The sequence below is a fragment of the Chanodichthys erythropterus genome, chromosome 22, assembly GCF_024489055.1.
Source record: "Chanodichthys erythropterus isolate Z2021 chromosome 22, ASM2448905v1, whole genome shotgun sequence".
Taxonomy (NCBI): domain Eukaryota; kingdom Metazoa; phylum Chordata; class Actinopteri; order Cypriniformes; family Xenocyprididae; genus Chanodichthys; species Chanodichthys erythropterus.
The window spans coordinates 7,069,168-7,083,667 of NC_090242.1; the positions used below are offsets into that span (position 1 = coordinate 7,069,168).

The 14,500-nt window shown below is 38.0% G+C and overlaps 1 protein-coding gene across 1 annotated transcript in view; it reads left to right on the forward strand.

The window, feature by feature from the left end:
- Positions 1–10,166, forward strand: part of pdlim4 (PDZ and LIM domain 4) — a 50,071-nt gene extending 39,905 nt beyond the window's left edge. Inside the window, exons 6-7 of the mRNA XM_067375584.1 lie at positions 997–1,150; positions 5,976–10,166. Of these exons, the coding sequence (XP_067231685.1) occupies positions 997–1,150; positions 5,976–6,180 (359 nt within the window). The 3' untranslated portion in view covers positions 6,181–10,166. The remainder of the gene's footprint in view (positions 1–996; positions 1,151–5,975) is intronic.
- The last annotated feature ends 4,334 nt before the right edge of the window (positions 10,167–14,500 follow it).

Here is a 14,500-nt window from a genome sequence, read left to right on the forward strand (position 1 = left end):
TCAGTTCTTGCTTTCCCTGGGAATCGAGCCCAAGACACTAGTTTTGCAAGTGCTGTGCTTTGTTTGAGCTACAGGAAGGCTTTTTTGTTACAGATATTATTTTCAGCATTGCAAGCAGCCCAGTAAAATGTGCACTACACTACGACTTAACCTGGACTAAGATGGAATAAAAATAATACCAGCATCAGTCATAGTCTTCTGGGGGCTCTTGGCCTAAGCAGTGCGTTCATAAAAAAACCCAAAATTACCCCCAAACCCTTAATGATTTTTTTCAGAGACTTTTTGTTGACAAAACTCAATAAAACGGTTTTAAAAGTTGTAAGTTGTAAGAAAACTGCTTGATCTAGTATACCTTTATATGGTGTGTGCCATTGTAAAGACTTCATCTGCATTAAATTTAATATGGTATATAACCTGACTAAGGTCTATAGGATTGGACACCACTGGGTTAATTGAATGATTCAATGACTCGATTATAGTACACAAAACCACACTGCCTTGTTGCCATCAATCTGGTAACCTTTTTGGTGAATGGATTTAAAAGTTTGAAATCATAATATCTGGAATTACTTAATCATAGCAGGAACATGTCACACATTAGAGGAGCGTTAGATACATCATAAGCTGCAAGTTGTCGAGTTGGAGTTAGTTTTTTAGGGAGTAATACAATATTGTAATGCATTATTTTTTAAATAAATTTCCCAACACTGCTTAAATGCACCAAATCATTAAAGGGCACCTATTATACCCCTTTTCACAAGATTTAATATAAGTCTCTGGTGTCCCCAGAATGTGTCTGTGAAGTTTCAGCTCAAAATACCCCACAGATCATTTATTATAGCTTGTCAAATTTGCCCCTTTTTGGGTGTGAGCAAAAACATGCCGTTTTTGTTTGTGTCCCTTTAAATGCAAATGAGCTGCTGCTCCCGTCCCCCTTTCCATGATTATGAATATATAATATTCGTTGCCCTTAACTGCAGTTTATTTTATTTTCAGGGGTCTCACCGGTGGACAGACATGGGGTAAGAGGCTTGCGTTCCCCTGTCAAATCCCCCGTGCCAAAGCTGGGCAGCCCCATAACAGCTCCTCTGGCGCCCATCGCCGGCTTACAGAAGCTGCCTCAGTGCACACGCTGTGGAAATGGCATTGTGTAAGTGCGATGTTTTGCTGCTTAAGAATGTGTTTAAATTTATAGCAATATTTGCTGAGGAAAGCCCCAAATCAAGACTATATTATATTGAGTAGACTTTAGAAGACAGTATATGTTTGTTTTATTATCTTTGAACTTGTAATGGTGCACTTATTTACTGTAATGGTGCGTTCACACCAGCGCGAGTGATTTACATGTTAAGTCAATGCAAAGATGCGAATAGACATCCTGCGGCACGAATTGAGCGTATTGGGTGTTTGATGCGCGATTCACGCAAATCACGTAAGTTGAAAAATCTGACCTTTGGCGAAAAGTCACGCCGCGTTAACCAATCAGGAGCTTGCTCTAGTATTGACGTGATTACGACGTAGTGAGCGGAGGCAGAAATCCGAAACGACAATGGAGAACAAAATCATCGTCGCTTTACGATACATCTTCATACTTTTATAGAAACAGGAATAAAAAGGATTTTGCTTGGAAGAAAGTGAGTGAGGAGGTCGGACAATCTGGTAAGTTGTAAAAAATGGTCTTTACTCAATTTGAGCTATATACTGTATACATATTGAGACTACAAGCTAGCTTAAGCTGGCAAATTGAGCTTATTCGCCGTATTTTACAACTACTTTCCCGCTGACGATTTGTGTTTATTCAGAGGAAGTGGAAGAGTCTGGGACACATTGAAAGGAGAGGAAGAGCCCCTCTCATGATGCAAATTTGCGTCTGTTGTGAAGCGAGTAAACTCAAAATGTTAAAGCAACTACGAGCGAATAGCGCAATTTATTTGTGCAAGTCGCGTATGGTGTGAACGTCCCATCAGTCGTATATCGTTGCAGTAAATGAAAGACTTTAACAGTACACAACTAGGGATGCATCGATATGAAATTTTGACCAATACTGTTTACCGATAATTCTTTATATTTGAAAGCTGATAACCGATATATTGGCCGATAAATCTAAATACAAATTTTTATATAATTTTTGAGGGCCTGATTACAAAAACAAAAGTTTCTCCATTAAAAGCCATGTCCCAAACACACAATTATAATGTTCTCATTATAATTTTATGTAGCCTATATGACAAACTTGCGCCATACTTAACTGTATTTTCCTTTTTTAAAGTGACTCCAATCATATTTTAATTGAAAACCATCATGGTGAACACTAGTGCGCATCTGAAGTGTCTCAGCTGAAGGAAATAATCCATTATTTATCGGCTTCAATATATTGGCCAAATTTTCTTATTGAGCCGATAACGATAACAGTAAATATGAACATATATCGGCCGATACCAATGTTGTGGCTGAAATATCATGCATCCCTGTACACAACAACAGTGACAAGTTCATAGAATACGTAATTGTTCAATAAAGCCAGACCTGCTCCAGCATGTGGTCCCTCCCGCTGCACAGGTGTTCCAGATAATACTTTAAGTCACTTTATTGCTCTTGGCACTTTCCCACAGGAAAAATGAGTAAACAGTGGTGTCATTTGATAAAGAAGTTCCACAGAAGAGTGAAACAATGTGTCCATTGTCAAAGTTGTTGATAGATATTATAGCCTCCAAATATGTATCAGTTTATAGAGGAAGTGAATTAGTGATAAGAGATGATCCAATCAGCCGTCAGGTTCACATAAAAGACGTTTGTGCAGAGCAGTAGCTTTGTGTTTTATATCATATTTGGGTCATGTCATTTCAGATTAGCCCATTTATGAAAGGAATTTATAGTTTGCTCTGTTACTGACCACACATTACCTGCTAATCCTACTTTATAGCAAAAGCTATTCTCTTTTAATGGTCTGTGCATGGAAGGCCGTAGTATTAGGCTAATTTTTTCAGAGGCAAACGGCACTGAAAAAGATAAACAACCGTGTCATTTGTGGGTCATAAACTGTTTTTTCTTTTTTTATTTCTTCATTCTCTGAGGTCCGCTTATAATGTCATCGAGATTTTTACATAAAAAACATCCTATTTTAGAACAGGCTATTTCATCTCTTGTTTTTGACCCTCTCTTTGATTAATTTGATTCATTTTGATTAATTATAAACATCCCCACCATTACAAGTGGAATTGTTTTAAACTTCCAATGTTGAAAAATATCTTGTTACATAGTTGAAACATTTGCCAACAATGTGAAACATTTATGCGTATTTAACCTATTTAACCCTGGCTTAGATCAAAACAATAACAAAAGCAGCTTTCTTCAGAATCTGCTAATCCAATGCATTAACCCCATTAATGCCGAAGCAAAGAAAAGAACAGCAAATATAATAACTATCACAACTATACAGTGTTGAGACATTACTTTCAGATCCAATGTAGTCATCACTGTATCATCTTTTATTTTCAGTCTCTCTGAAAAGCCTGTGTCAAACTGTGTCGTTTAAAAATGAGTCCGCAGAAAAATGAAGTGAACAAACAAACAAACAGTGTCTTACTGATGAGATCTAACTGGAACTTTTTTTTTTTTTAATAAAGTTCATCCAAGCTTTCTTAATGTTAGGATCACAAAGACAACTTGGCTCTTCAAAACATCTTGTAATCCTCAGAGGCATCTCTATGGTTTTTTTACTGGTGTAATCCTGTGTTTTTTTTTCTCAAATTTAGCAAATTTAGCATTTAGCTTTTGTTTATTTTGTAAAATTAAGTTATATGTCTAAAGAAAATACTGATTTAGTATGGTCTTAATTTGTGTGAATATTTTTGTCTTTGGCAAAAATTTATATTAAGATTTGCCCCAAAACATACCTATAATTTGAGAAAAACAAGTATTATTTTTTTTTTTTTAGTTAATCCAAAGTATTATTTTTCAGAGCATAATAATACCCAAGATAATACATTGTATTTTAATGTATGTGTTCAAGAAAATACTTGGAAAATATACTTGGGTCATGTGTTGGGGGTAACGCATTACAAGTAACCAGAGTTACGTAATCGGATTACTTTTTTCAAGTAACTAATAAAGTAACGCATTACTTTTAAATTTACATCCAAACATCTGAGTTACTTTTACCTTTTTTCCCATTTATTGACTGAAAGCTCTCCTGTCGCCATTTTGAGAAAAATCAGAAATTCAGAGGCTTTGTGTGCACTTTGTAAACATGATGGTTATTGTAGTTCTTTGATGGTTATTGAATTTACTCATTACCGATTGGCCTGATTGGGGCACTACAGTGGTCAAAAGTACTGGTTCACAACTCCTGAACCGTTAGGAGTAGACTCAATTGTCTTATATCGTTGGAATTCATAGCTCAAGATGGACAAAATGCATGCCGCTCATCATTCTGGCGAAATGTTCAGGTATTTTGGATTCTTTGAAAATCCTACTTTTGCAAACTACTAGAACGTTACCCTTTGGATAGCTATAACAGGGTGATTTAGAAAAGGGGCGTGGTCAAGTGCTCACAGAAGCCTATAGCTCCAAAAAGGAAACTTGGAACTCCACGAAAATAGGTGAGCACATGCAGCGTATGACTCTAAAGAAGCAACTTTTATGGAGATCGGACCATAGGTGGTGCTATCACTGATAAAAAGCTTTAAAAAACATATATTCCCTGTGGTAAACTGCCTGTATTGGCAGAAAATGGTCTTTTTAAGTGGTTATATGCTTGTTAAATAAAACAATACTTGTTATGTATTGGGAAGGCCTTTAACCGCTTGACCCTGATAATTGCTGCTTGCAGCTATATTTTGTTTTACTTTTGCCAAAATATAACTTTTTATTATTAAAAACAAGCAAGCAAATTAACGCAAATGTAACGTAACGCATTACTGACCATAAAAAGTAATGTAATTAGTTACTTTTTCAGGGAGTAACTTGTTACTTTTAAAAGTAACTTTCCCCAATTCTGATGCACCATATCATGAAATGTAACCTTTTGTTGAAAATGATATTAAAAATGTTTTCTACCTAAAGGCATAGCTTCAGATTTAGTTAAATTAATTTTATAACCAGAAAAGGTAATGAACCAGTTAATCAACTCAATCAAAGCGGGAACTGACCTCTCAGGCCTCTATCAGCATAAAGTGCAATCTTATGATGTATATGTCCTATCTGTAAACCTGGAAAAGATGTTTCCAATCTGATCACTTCAGCTAGAGGCTCCATAGCCATCGCAAATAAAAAAGGTGACAAGGGGCAACCCTGCCTGGTGCCTCTATGCATAGGAAAAAAATCTGATCTAAAGCCATTCATCAATACAGCCGAGCATGGGTCTGTATATAGCACTCTGATCCATTGCACAAAATTTTCACCTTGTCAAAATTTTCCAAAACAGAAAAGATAGGACCATTCAATATGGTCAAATGCCTTCTCCGCATCCAAAGACAGAACTAGCCCATCTATGGATTCCCTTTAAAGGCGTAAATAACATTTAAAAGGCATCTAACATTATCAGATGAATTCCTGGCCTGTATAAATCCTGTTTGATCAATCCCAATTATTGTAGGCAGAATTTTTTCAAGACACATTGCTAAAATTTTAGAAAGCAATTTCCGGTCCACATTCAGTAATGCAATTGGCCTGTAAGAAGAACATAATTCAGGGCTTTTACCTTTCTCTAATATAAGCGAGATATTAGCTTCTCTAAGGGTCTTTGGTAATTCTTTAACAACAAATGAATAATTATACATTAAACATTTTTCTAAACCATGTGAAACCAACATAAATAGAAATAGTAATTATAAAAAAAAAAAAAAAAATTTCTTTATGTTGGACTCTATCATTTGCCCTTGACCCAATTACCAAATGAAGTGACAATAAAATCCCATAACACTAAATAATAATAAATGACATTTAACAGTTGTCTTCTAATTGTTTTAACACAGGGGAACCATTGTGAAGGCCAGAGACAAGCTCTATCATCCCGACTGCTTCATGTGTGATGACTGTGGGCTGAATCTAAAGCAGAGAGGATATTTCTTCATTGATGAGAATCTGTATTGCGAGACCCACGCCAAGGCTCGTGTGCAGCCTCCTGAGGGCTATGACGTGGTGGCCGTGTACCCCAACTCCAAAGTGGAACTGGTCTAATCATACACACTCTTTAACCCAACACACACACACAGGTTTTCGTTGAGGATTCAGCTTGGCAAAGTGGAAATGAGAATAACAAACTGAAATTTCTCCTGAAGCTCTTTTTCAGTCCCTGGACTCACGTTCTGTAGTTTGTTAACCTGCAGTTAACCTCGTGCTGAAATCGAGCAGCTGTTTTGTAGGTCAGCAGCACTTTTTCCTAGGTTAGGCAGCCTTTCTAACATTCTTACAGAGCAGTTCTGGTGTTGTTTTAAGAAGAAATTGAAATGTAAGATAACTGAATAGACAAAACAACATGGTCCAGAAGAACATCTGTTCAGTGGCACACCAACGATTTATTTTTCTGAATGCTGTGGTGAACTGAGGTGCTCAAAAAGGCCACGAAGAATGTCTCAAGCCATGTGGAAAATGGAAATGGTACTCATTTATTCAGAAAGTCTGGGACGGTATGTTTATTCTTTGGCTAAGAAGCCAAGCTGTGTGTTTTTTTGTCGATGAGCTAGCTTCCATCACCACATCCAGCTTTATCTTTGTTGTAAACTGAAAAAAAGGAGGAAAACTGCTTCCATGAATTTCATTTGATTGCCTTTGAGCAGATTTAAGCTTGAAACATGCCAAATGCAAGTATGTGAATGCGATTTGACATGCAATTGCTTTCCTAAAAGTGTCAAAACACAATTTCTATTGCAACTATTCAGAGAAAAACATCCATATAAGCTTTTTTTCTTTCACATCAACTACCATCATGTTAAAGCAACAGTTTGTAGAGCGTCTTGCTGAATCAGCGGCCACAGATATCACCTTGTATAAAATCTTCTTTTGCCTATTTGTTTTCTGTTTAAAGCTAGCTACCTGAAAACATTTGGTTTAATGGCACAGACATTTCTAGGTGACTCTATCACAAGTACTGATGTTGTTACCGCCACAGTAATGCAGAAATGCATTTTATGTTGAAGAGTTTAAATGTGTTGGCTAAGCATTTGTGACTGTGTTTGCATATTTGTGTACAGCAGGGGGAGAGTGGGGTAAGATGAGCCATTTTTTACTTATGTGGTCCTCAAGATAAGAGCAAATGAGGCAGAAGTACAATGAAAGTTTCAGGATGTTTCCTATCATTTTAAAAGTTTCAGAATACATCTATGACAAAGGGTTTGAAAAATATGGTGTTCCTGTGGCTCAATTTACCCCAGGGGTAAGGGGTAAGTTGATCTGAGTCAGTGGGTAAGTTGCACCATCTGGGTGTAAACTGACCATCTAACTGAATCTGAATCAAAGTCACGTGAAATTTAACTACAGTGCAGTATGGTGGGGTAAGTTAAAACGCTGGCTCAATTTACCCCACAGCATTTGGCTCACTTTGCCCCATAGCTGCCATTTTGGACAAAATTAGCTAGCTTACCAATTCAGGTTAATATTTAGCTAAATGATTTGCATGGTTTTATAACGTTACTAAGTTATCATCATCATAAATATTATTAGACCTGGATTAATTTGTTTTAATAACAGCCATTACATCTGTTATGTTCATTTTACTTTGACAAGCCAAAAACTGTTTTTAAAGTAAATGGCTGCCTTCCACTCCTCCCATGTGCTTCTCCTTTTCATAATCTGGCAGAAATGATGGGTGGTTCCAAAATTTATGGTCACATGACAATAAAAGTGTACGGATTGCCGAGATACAGCGCTGGCTCATCTTACCCCACTCTCCCCCCTATGTAATTTAAACTAGATTTATTTTGATGGTGTGGATGACTTCTTCATGTAAAACAAAACCAGAATAGTAAAGTAGATATGCTTTTATTTTTTTTGGCTTTTCTTTATCTGGTGACGCTTTTGTAAATTCTGTTTTAAAAAAGAGAGAGAGAGAAATGTTTGTTTTTCTAGTTTTTATGATTGAGATATATGTGTGGGTTTTGAAAACGTTTAACACTTAACTACTTTGTTGTATTAAGAGTCTTCTGTAAATAATTTGAATGCTAACAGTTCATCTTTTAAAATAATGACAGCGAATGGAAAAGCAAAAACATAAAAAGGAATTCTTGAGCAAGGAGATACTTGTCATTCCAAACGTTCTTTCTTCTGTGGAACACAAAGAAATAATTCTCATTCTAGAAAGTATTATAAAAGTAGTCCATATGACTGCAAGTCTTCTGAAGCTATATGATAACACTGTGTGAGGAACAGGCCAGAATTGAAGCCAATAATGTGTTGAGGCATTTGATTTTCAAGCTTCTTGAAACACTGGTTTAGCCAATTGTCTCAATTCAATTCCTGAAGGGCCACACCTCTGCACAGTTTTGCCAGAGATTGTATATTATAGGGAGATGAGAGGGTCTGTATCTCTTACCATTGGAGAAAGCGTAACAGATAACTCGACAACGGTGTTTTGGGGGCCTGACTTTGAAAACAGGTTTCAGAGTGCAAGTTTTTGAAAACGATACCATTATCGATATTTACTGCAAAAGTTGCGAATTTGTGAAAATGTCATGCATGTGCGAATTACGTGTTCAGTCTATTGGCGCGTAGTGTTTGTTTACAAAGTGACATCGCCATCTACTGGCCTGGCAGCAGAATACAGCGTTTTTAGTCGCAAAGAAAACTTCCAGTTTTAGTACATCATTGTTGTGTGAACATACAATTAATTTCAGTCTGTTCTACAATCATGAAGACTTTGATTATCTGGATTGGGATAGGATTGGAGCTGAACTCTGCAGGATTGAGGCCCTCCAGGAGCAGGATTGGGCACCACTGTACTAAGCAGGTCCACCGGAGAAAGAAAGTCATGCAAGTTTGGAATCACATAGGCCAGGGGTGGGCAAATCTGGCCCTCAAGATCCATTTTCCTGCAGAGTTTAGCTCCGAACCTAATAAAGTACATCTGTACCAGCTAATCAGGGTCTTCATGATTACTAGAAAGCTACAGGCAGGTGAGTTTGATCAGGGTTGGAGACAATCTCTGCAAGAAAGTGGACTCAAACTTGCATTAGGCAGAGTAAAAGATTGTGTTACATTTGTTCACATGTAATGTGGGGCAGGGATCAAAAAAGGAGAGCAAAAGCACCTCCCTGAGCTCCTGTGGATGTTTTCATACTGGTGCCAAGTTACCGTTTTCTGTTTTCCTTCTGTCACAACAAGCCTTTCGCTTATCAGGATCGCTCTACAAGAGTGACCAACATTAAAATCTCCCACTTTCACTATAGTTGGCTTGTGTTTCTTCAAAGCTTTTCATGTGTACATAAGTTTCCATGGTTTAAATGAGCATGTTTTCTTCTAGAAAGTTCCCCCAGCTGAGAAGTTTGCATGCAAATGAGAGAGGTTTGTGATTTCAGCTGTCAAGGTCAAACTGCAGTTCTGATGCACGGCTCACACTCAGCGGCCTCTTCCTAATCAGAACCAGAACTAGTGCTGCACTTCACATTCCACTTCTTCTCTTACTTTCTCTATCCCTCACAATCTCCAACCACAGTGAGGGCTGCTGCTACGTGTGAAATAAAATGACTCAGAGTGGTTAATATTGTGGCAAACCCTCTGAGTCTATATCAGTTTTACCAAAAACAAGTCAGGTCATTTTAAAAATATTGTGGATCATGTGGGTACTTCATTCTGAGACATTTTCTCAACACTTGGTGATTAACGGTTTTAAAAAATTATAATTGAATTGAATTGTGATTGGTTTCTGCCTATGAAGGACATGACTTTAAATTCAGTAGAAAGTTAATTGGTTGCTGAATTATTTAAAGTCCCCCTGTGGTGAAAATCAAGTTTTAATGTTGTTTATATGTCTGTGATGTTTTTAATATGCTTTAAGAACAAACCATGGAAAAATTCACAAGTCAACACCATTGCTGAGTATGTTCTCCTTAAAACTGCAGTGATCTAAAGACAGTCTCAAACCTGCTGTTTGAAATCGCTGGTGTTTCTGACGTCACAAACTACCTTGTAACCAATCAGATCAACGTGTGATCGTCAACCAGTGGATCTCTGAGCTGAGTGAGTGAGTGGAGGCGGGGCTCATTTGCATATTCATAGAACCGCGCATACTAAATGAGGCAAGGGTGTCGAGTTACATTCAATCTATTTTAAGGCATGAAGACATTTTTTCAAGGAAAAAAAAAACAAAGTTTAATTATGTCATTTTGGGGATAATATTATTGACTGTAAGGGCAAATTGATAAATAAAAACAAATACAATTCACTTAAGCATTTAAAATGATTTGTTAGTGTATTGTTTTGTTATTAATTGTAGCTGAAATTACACAAATTTATTGCAAATTTACTTGTTACAGGGTTAGTTTATCCAAAACTGAAAATTCTGTCATTTACTCACCCTCATGTTGTTCCAAACCCATAAAACCTTTGAAACACAAATGAAGATATTTTTTCTATGAATCTGAGAGATTTCTGTGCCTGCATTGAGAGTACATTTTGCCAAAATTTTGACACTTCAAAAAGTACATAAAGTCGTAATCCATATCGTTTGAATCAGTTGAATCCAATCATATCAATGTTTATATAAATCAGACTTTTGACCGCAGGCATTGGTATCTTAGCAAATTTGAGCCAATTTTTAAACCCTTTTCTGAAAGATCTCTTGCCAAAAAGACACGTGGGAGTACTGAGAAACAGACGACTTGGTTCAAGTAATTCATTGCTGTGTTGGAGAAACAGCTGAGATATTAAAGAGATGTCAGTTGTAATTATTTTTGGAAGTTATCTGGTCAGTATCGCAATGTTATATTGAGATAGTTTAATGAGTTTGAATTAGAATTTTTTTTAGTTAACTATAATAAACTTGGTTGCTAGTCTAATCAAAGTACAATTTAGCTTACAATTTAGCATCAGAATGTGTCAACGATGGGATATTTACAGGAAGGTACAAGCCACACGTGACAAGTAGGCTTTACAGTATGTTTTGGATGCTGCTGGTTACTTTTAAACTAGCTAAACCACCTAGAAGAGCAAGTTTGCTGGTGAACATCATGGTTAACATCAGCTAAACAGCACCAAGCCATCATGGGAATTTATGATCTTGTCAGCAGGGTCACTAGTTTTGAAAGATTGGACAGATTACAGAGGCATGCATACAGAAGCAGATCTCTCTGATGCTGAGTCACACAGTTCACAAGACCAAGTTTGGACAAAACTTTTGGAAGGCAGATGTGGAGAGGGCTGGGATGAAGTATGGTTTAGATTAAGAGCAGAAAAATAGAAGCAGATATCAGTGGATCTTCCTCTGCAACATAGCTAAAAATAAACCACCAACTTGTGTATTGTAAAAAAGATCAGCAATCATTATACGCCATCAGAAGGTGTCTTCAAAAACTCCTAAAGCCAGCTGGAGCAGTTACTTCTTTTCTGTGCCAAGACTTTACAACAACTAGTCAAGAACATGGTGAATTACTGGAACATTTTAATAATAATGTGTTCTGGCATGTACAGGAACTGAATATAAAAGTAACTGCAGTCATATTTTATAAAGACCAAGATAGATTCAGGATATACTGAAAAAGCAAGCCAGAATGTTGAGGTGTTTCCTTGCTTTAGTGTAATCCAGGGTTCTCACTGTCATGGAAAACTTGACAGGAAATTAACGAGAAACAGGAAAAGCCATTTGATTGTTTCATAAACTGGTACCTGACACCAAACTTGAAATCAGTTTCAGCGATCTCTATTGTATAATTCGTTCGACAAACAACTGGAAAAAATTGGTTGGTGGAAAGGTGTGGGAACCTCTTCTAAAGCAGATGAATGCACAGTCATTGATTCACGTATTTTCTTTCTTTACTGTTTGTGTGTGACAAAATGGCAAACATATATTTGAGCAAACCACCTTATAATTAGTGGTTTCACAGATCCAGCGGCTTCTCAAAACAGCTCATATGATGTCATCGTCTTACTAAACACAGTTCCCGACGTGTGTTAAATGAGGTCATTAAAAGGAGGGAAACCCCTGCTCTGCTAAACCATCATACAAACAATTCATGTTCTTTCATGTACAGCCCGAATAACCAGCCGTCAGGGTTGCCAAGTCCACGATTTCCCCGCGGAATTGGGCGGTTGCTTTTGTTTTGTGGGTTGGAAGTTTCGCATATTTATTTTTGTTTATTTATTGTTTGAAATGTTTATGAAATATTTTGCTTCTCCCACTGTACATTTTACCAATGGTGGGACTGTGTGCTAAGAGTAGGTTTTTGTTTTTGTTAGGGAGAGACTCCGGCATTGATTAGATTGAGGGGAAAACCACAGAAATCTGTTAAAAACATCCGACATAGGTGAACTGGAATGCTGAAGTGTAAGTGGATGGATGGATGGATGGATGGATGGATGGATGGATGGATGGATGGATGGAGGGATGGATGGATGATGGATGGGTTGATGGATGGATGGATGGATGGATGGGTTGATGGGTGGATGGATGGAGGGATGGATGGATGATGGATGGGTTGATGGATGGATGGATGGATGGATGGATGGATGGATGGATGGGTTGATGGGTGGGTGGGTGTATGGGTGGGTTGATAATGGGATTGTAATGGGAATGTTGTTTTTTTTCTATGTTAGTACAGGGGGAAAAACTGTTGAACATAAACTATATTGCCAAAAGTATTGGGACACCCCTCCAAATCATTGAATTCAGGTGTTCCAATCACTTCCATGGCCACAGGTGTATAAAATCAAGCACGTAGGCATGCAGACTGCTTCTACACACATTTGTGAAAGAATGGGTCGCTCTCAGGAGCTCAGTGAATTCAAGTGTGGTACCGTGATAGGTTTCCACCTGTGCAATAAGTCCATTCGTGAAATTTCCTCACTACTAAATATTCCACAGTCAACTGTTAGTGGTATCATAACAAAGTGGAAGCAATTGGGAACAGCAACTCAGCCACGAAGTGGAAGGCCACGTAAAATCACAGAGCGGGGTCAGCGCATGCTGAGGCTCACAGTGCACAGAAGTCACCAACTTTCTGCAGAGTCAATAGCTACAGACCTCCAAACTTCATGTGGCCTTCAGATTAGCTCAAGAACAGTGTGTGGAGAGCTTCATGGAATGGGTTTCCAGCTGCATCCAAGCCTTACATCACAGAGTGCAATGCACAGAATCGGATGCAGTGGTGTAAAGCACGCCACCACTGGACTCTAGAGCAGTGGAGACGTGTTCTCTGGAGTGACGAATCTGTCTGGCAATCTGATGGATGAGTTTGGGTTTGGCGGTTGCCAGGAGAACGGTACTTGCCTGACTGCATTGTGCCGAGTGTAAAGTTTGGTGGAGGGGGATTATGGTGTGGGGTTGTTTTTCAGGGGTTGGGCTTGGCCCCTTAGTTCCAGTGAAAGGAACTCTTAATGCTTCAGCATACCAAGACATTTTGGACAATTTCATGCTCCCAACTTTGTGGGAACAGTTTGGGGATGGCCCCTTCCTGTTCCAACATGACTGCGCACCAGTGCACAAAGCAAGGTCCATAAAGACATGGATGAGTGAGTTTGGTGTGGAGGAACTTGACTGGCCTGCACAGAGTCCTGACTTCAACCCGATAGATCACCTTTGGGATGAATTAGAGCGGAGACTGTGAGCCAGGCCTTCTCGCCAACATCACTGCCTGACCTCACAAATGTGCTTCTAGAAGAATGGTCAAAAATTCCTATAAACAGCTTCTACTCTTCTGGGAAGGCTTTCCACAAGGTTTAGGAGTCTGTTATTGCTGCAAAGGGTGGGCCAACTCCATATTAAACCCTACAAATTAAGAATGGGATGTCATTAAAGTTCATGTGCACGTAAAGGCAGGCGCCCCAAAACGTTTGCCAATATAGTGTATCTGTCATTAAAAAAATATTTCCCTTTATATTTCACAAATTCTAACTAAGAAACATCTCAACTGGTAGGTATCAATTTGTGTTTCCTTTACTCTTTGGGGGTAGACCAGCCAGAATCTGCATCCCTCAGGATTTGGACTAAGGACGTGGAATATGCCAACTTTGCTATATAATTAATTAGAAATGAATTGTTTTTTGTTTTTTTTCTACCATCTGCTAATCCTTTTATGGAATGAATAATCTAAATGTTTTCTGCTTCCTGAGTCTATCCGGTAAAGCTCTTTTTTTTGTGATTATGATGATGATAAAACAGGATATGTGATACAACCTCACTACAGTGCTTGCAAAAGTGCCATGCTATTTTCTTCGTATTGTTACCAATAGCAGATTCAGACTGCCTTCCCGTGTTTATGGAAAAGGATCATGCAACATCATGTTGTTTTCTTATAAATACAAACTCATGGCTTTGGTTGCTTCCGGCAGCAAACGGGAATGCTTCTCTTGA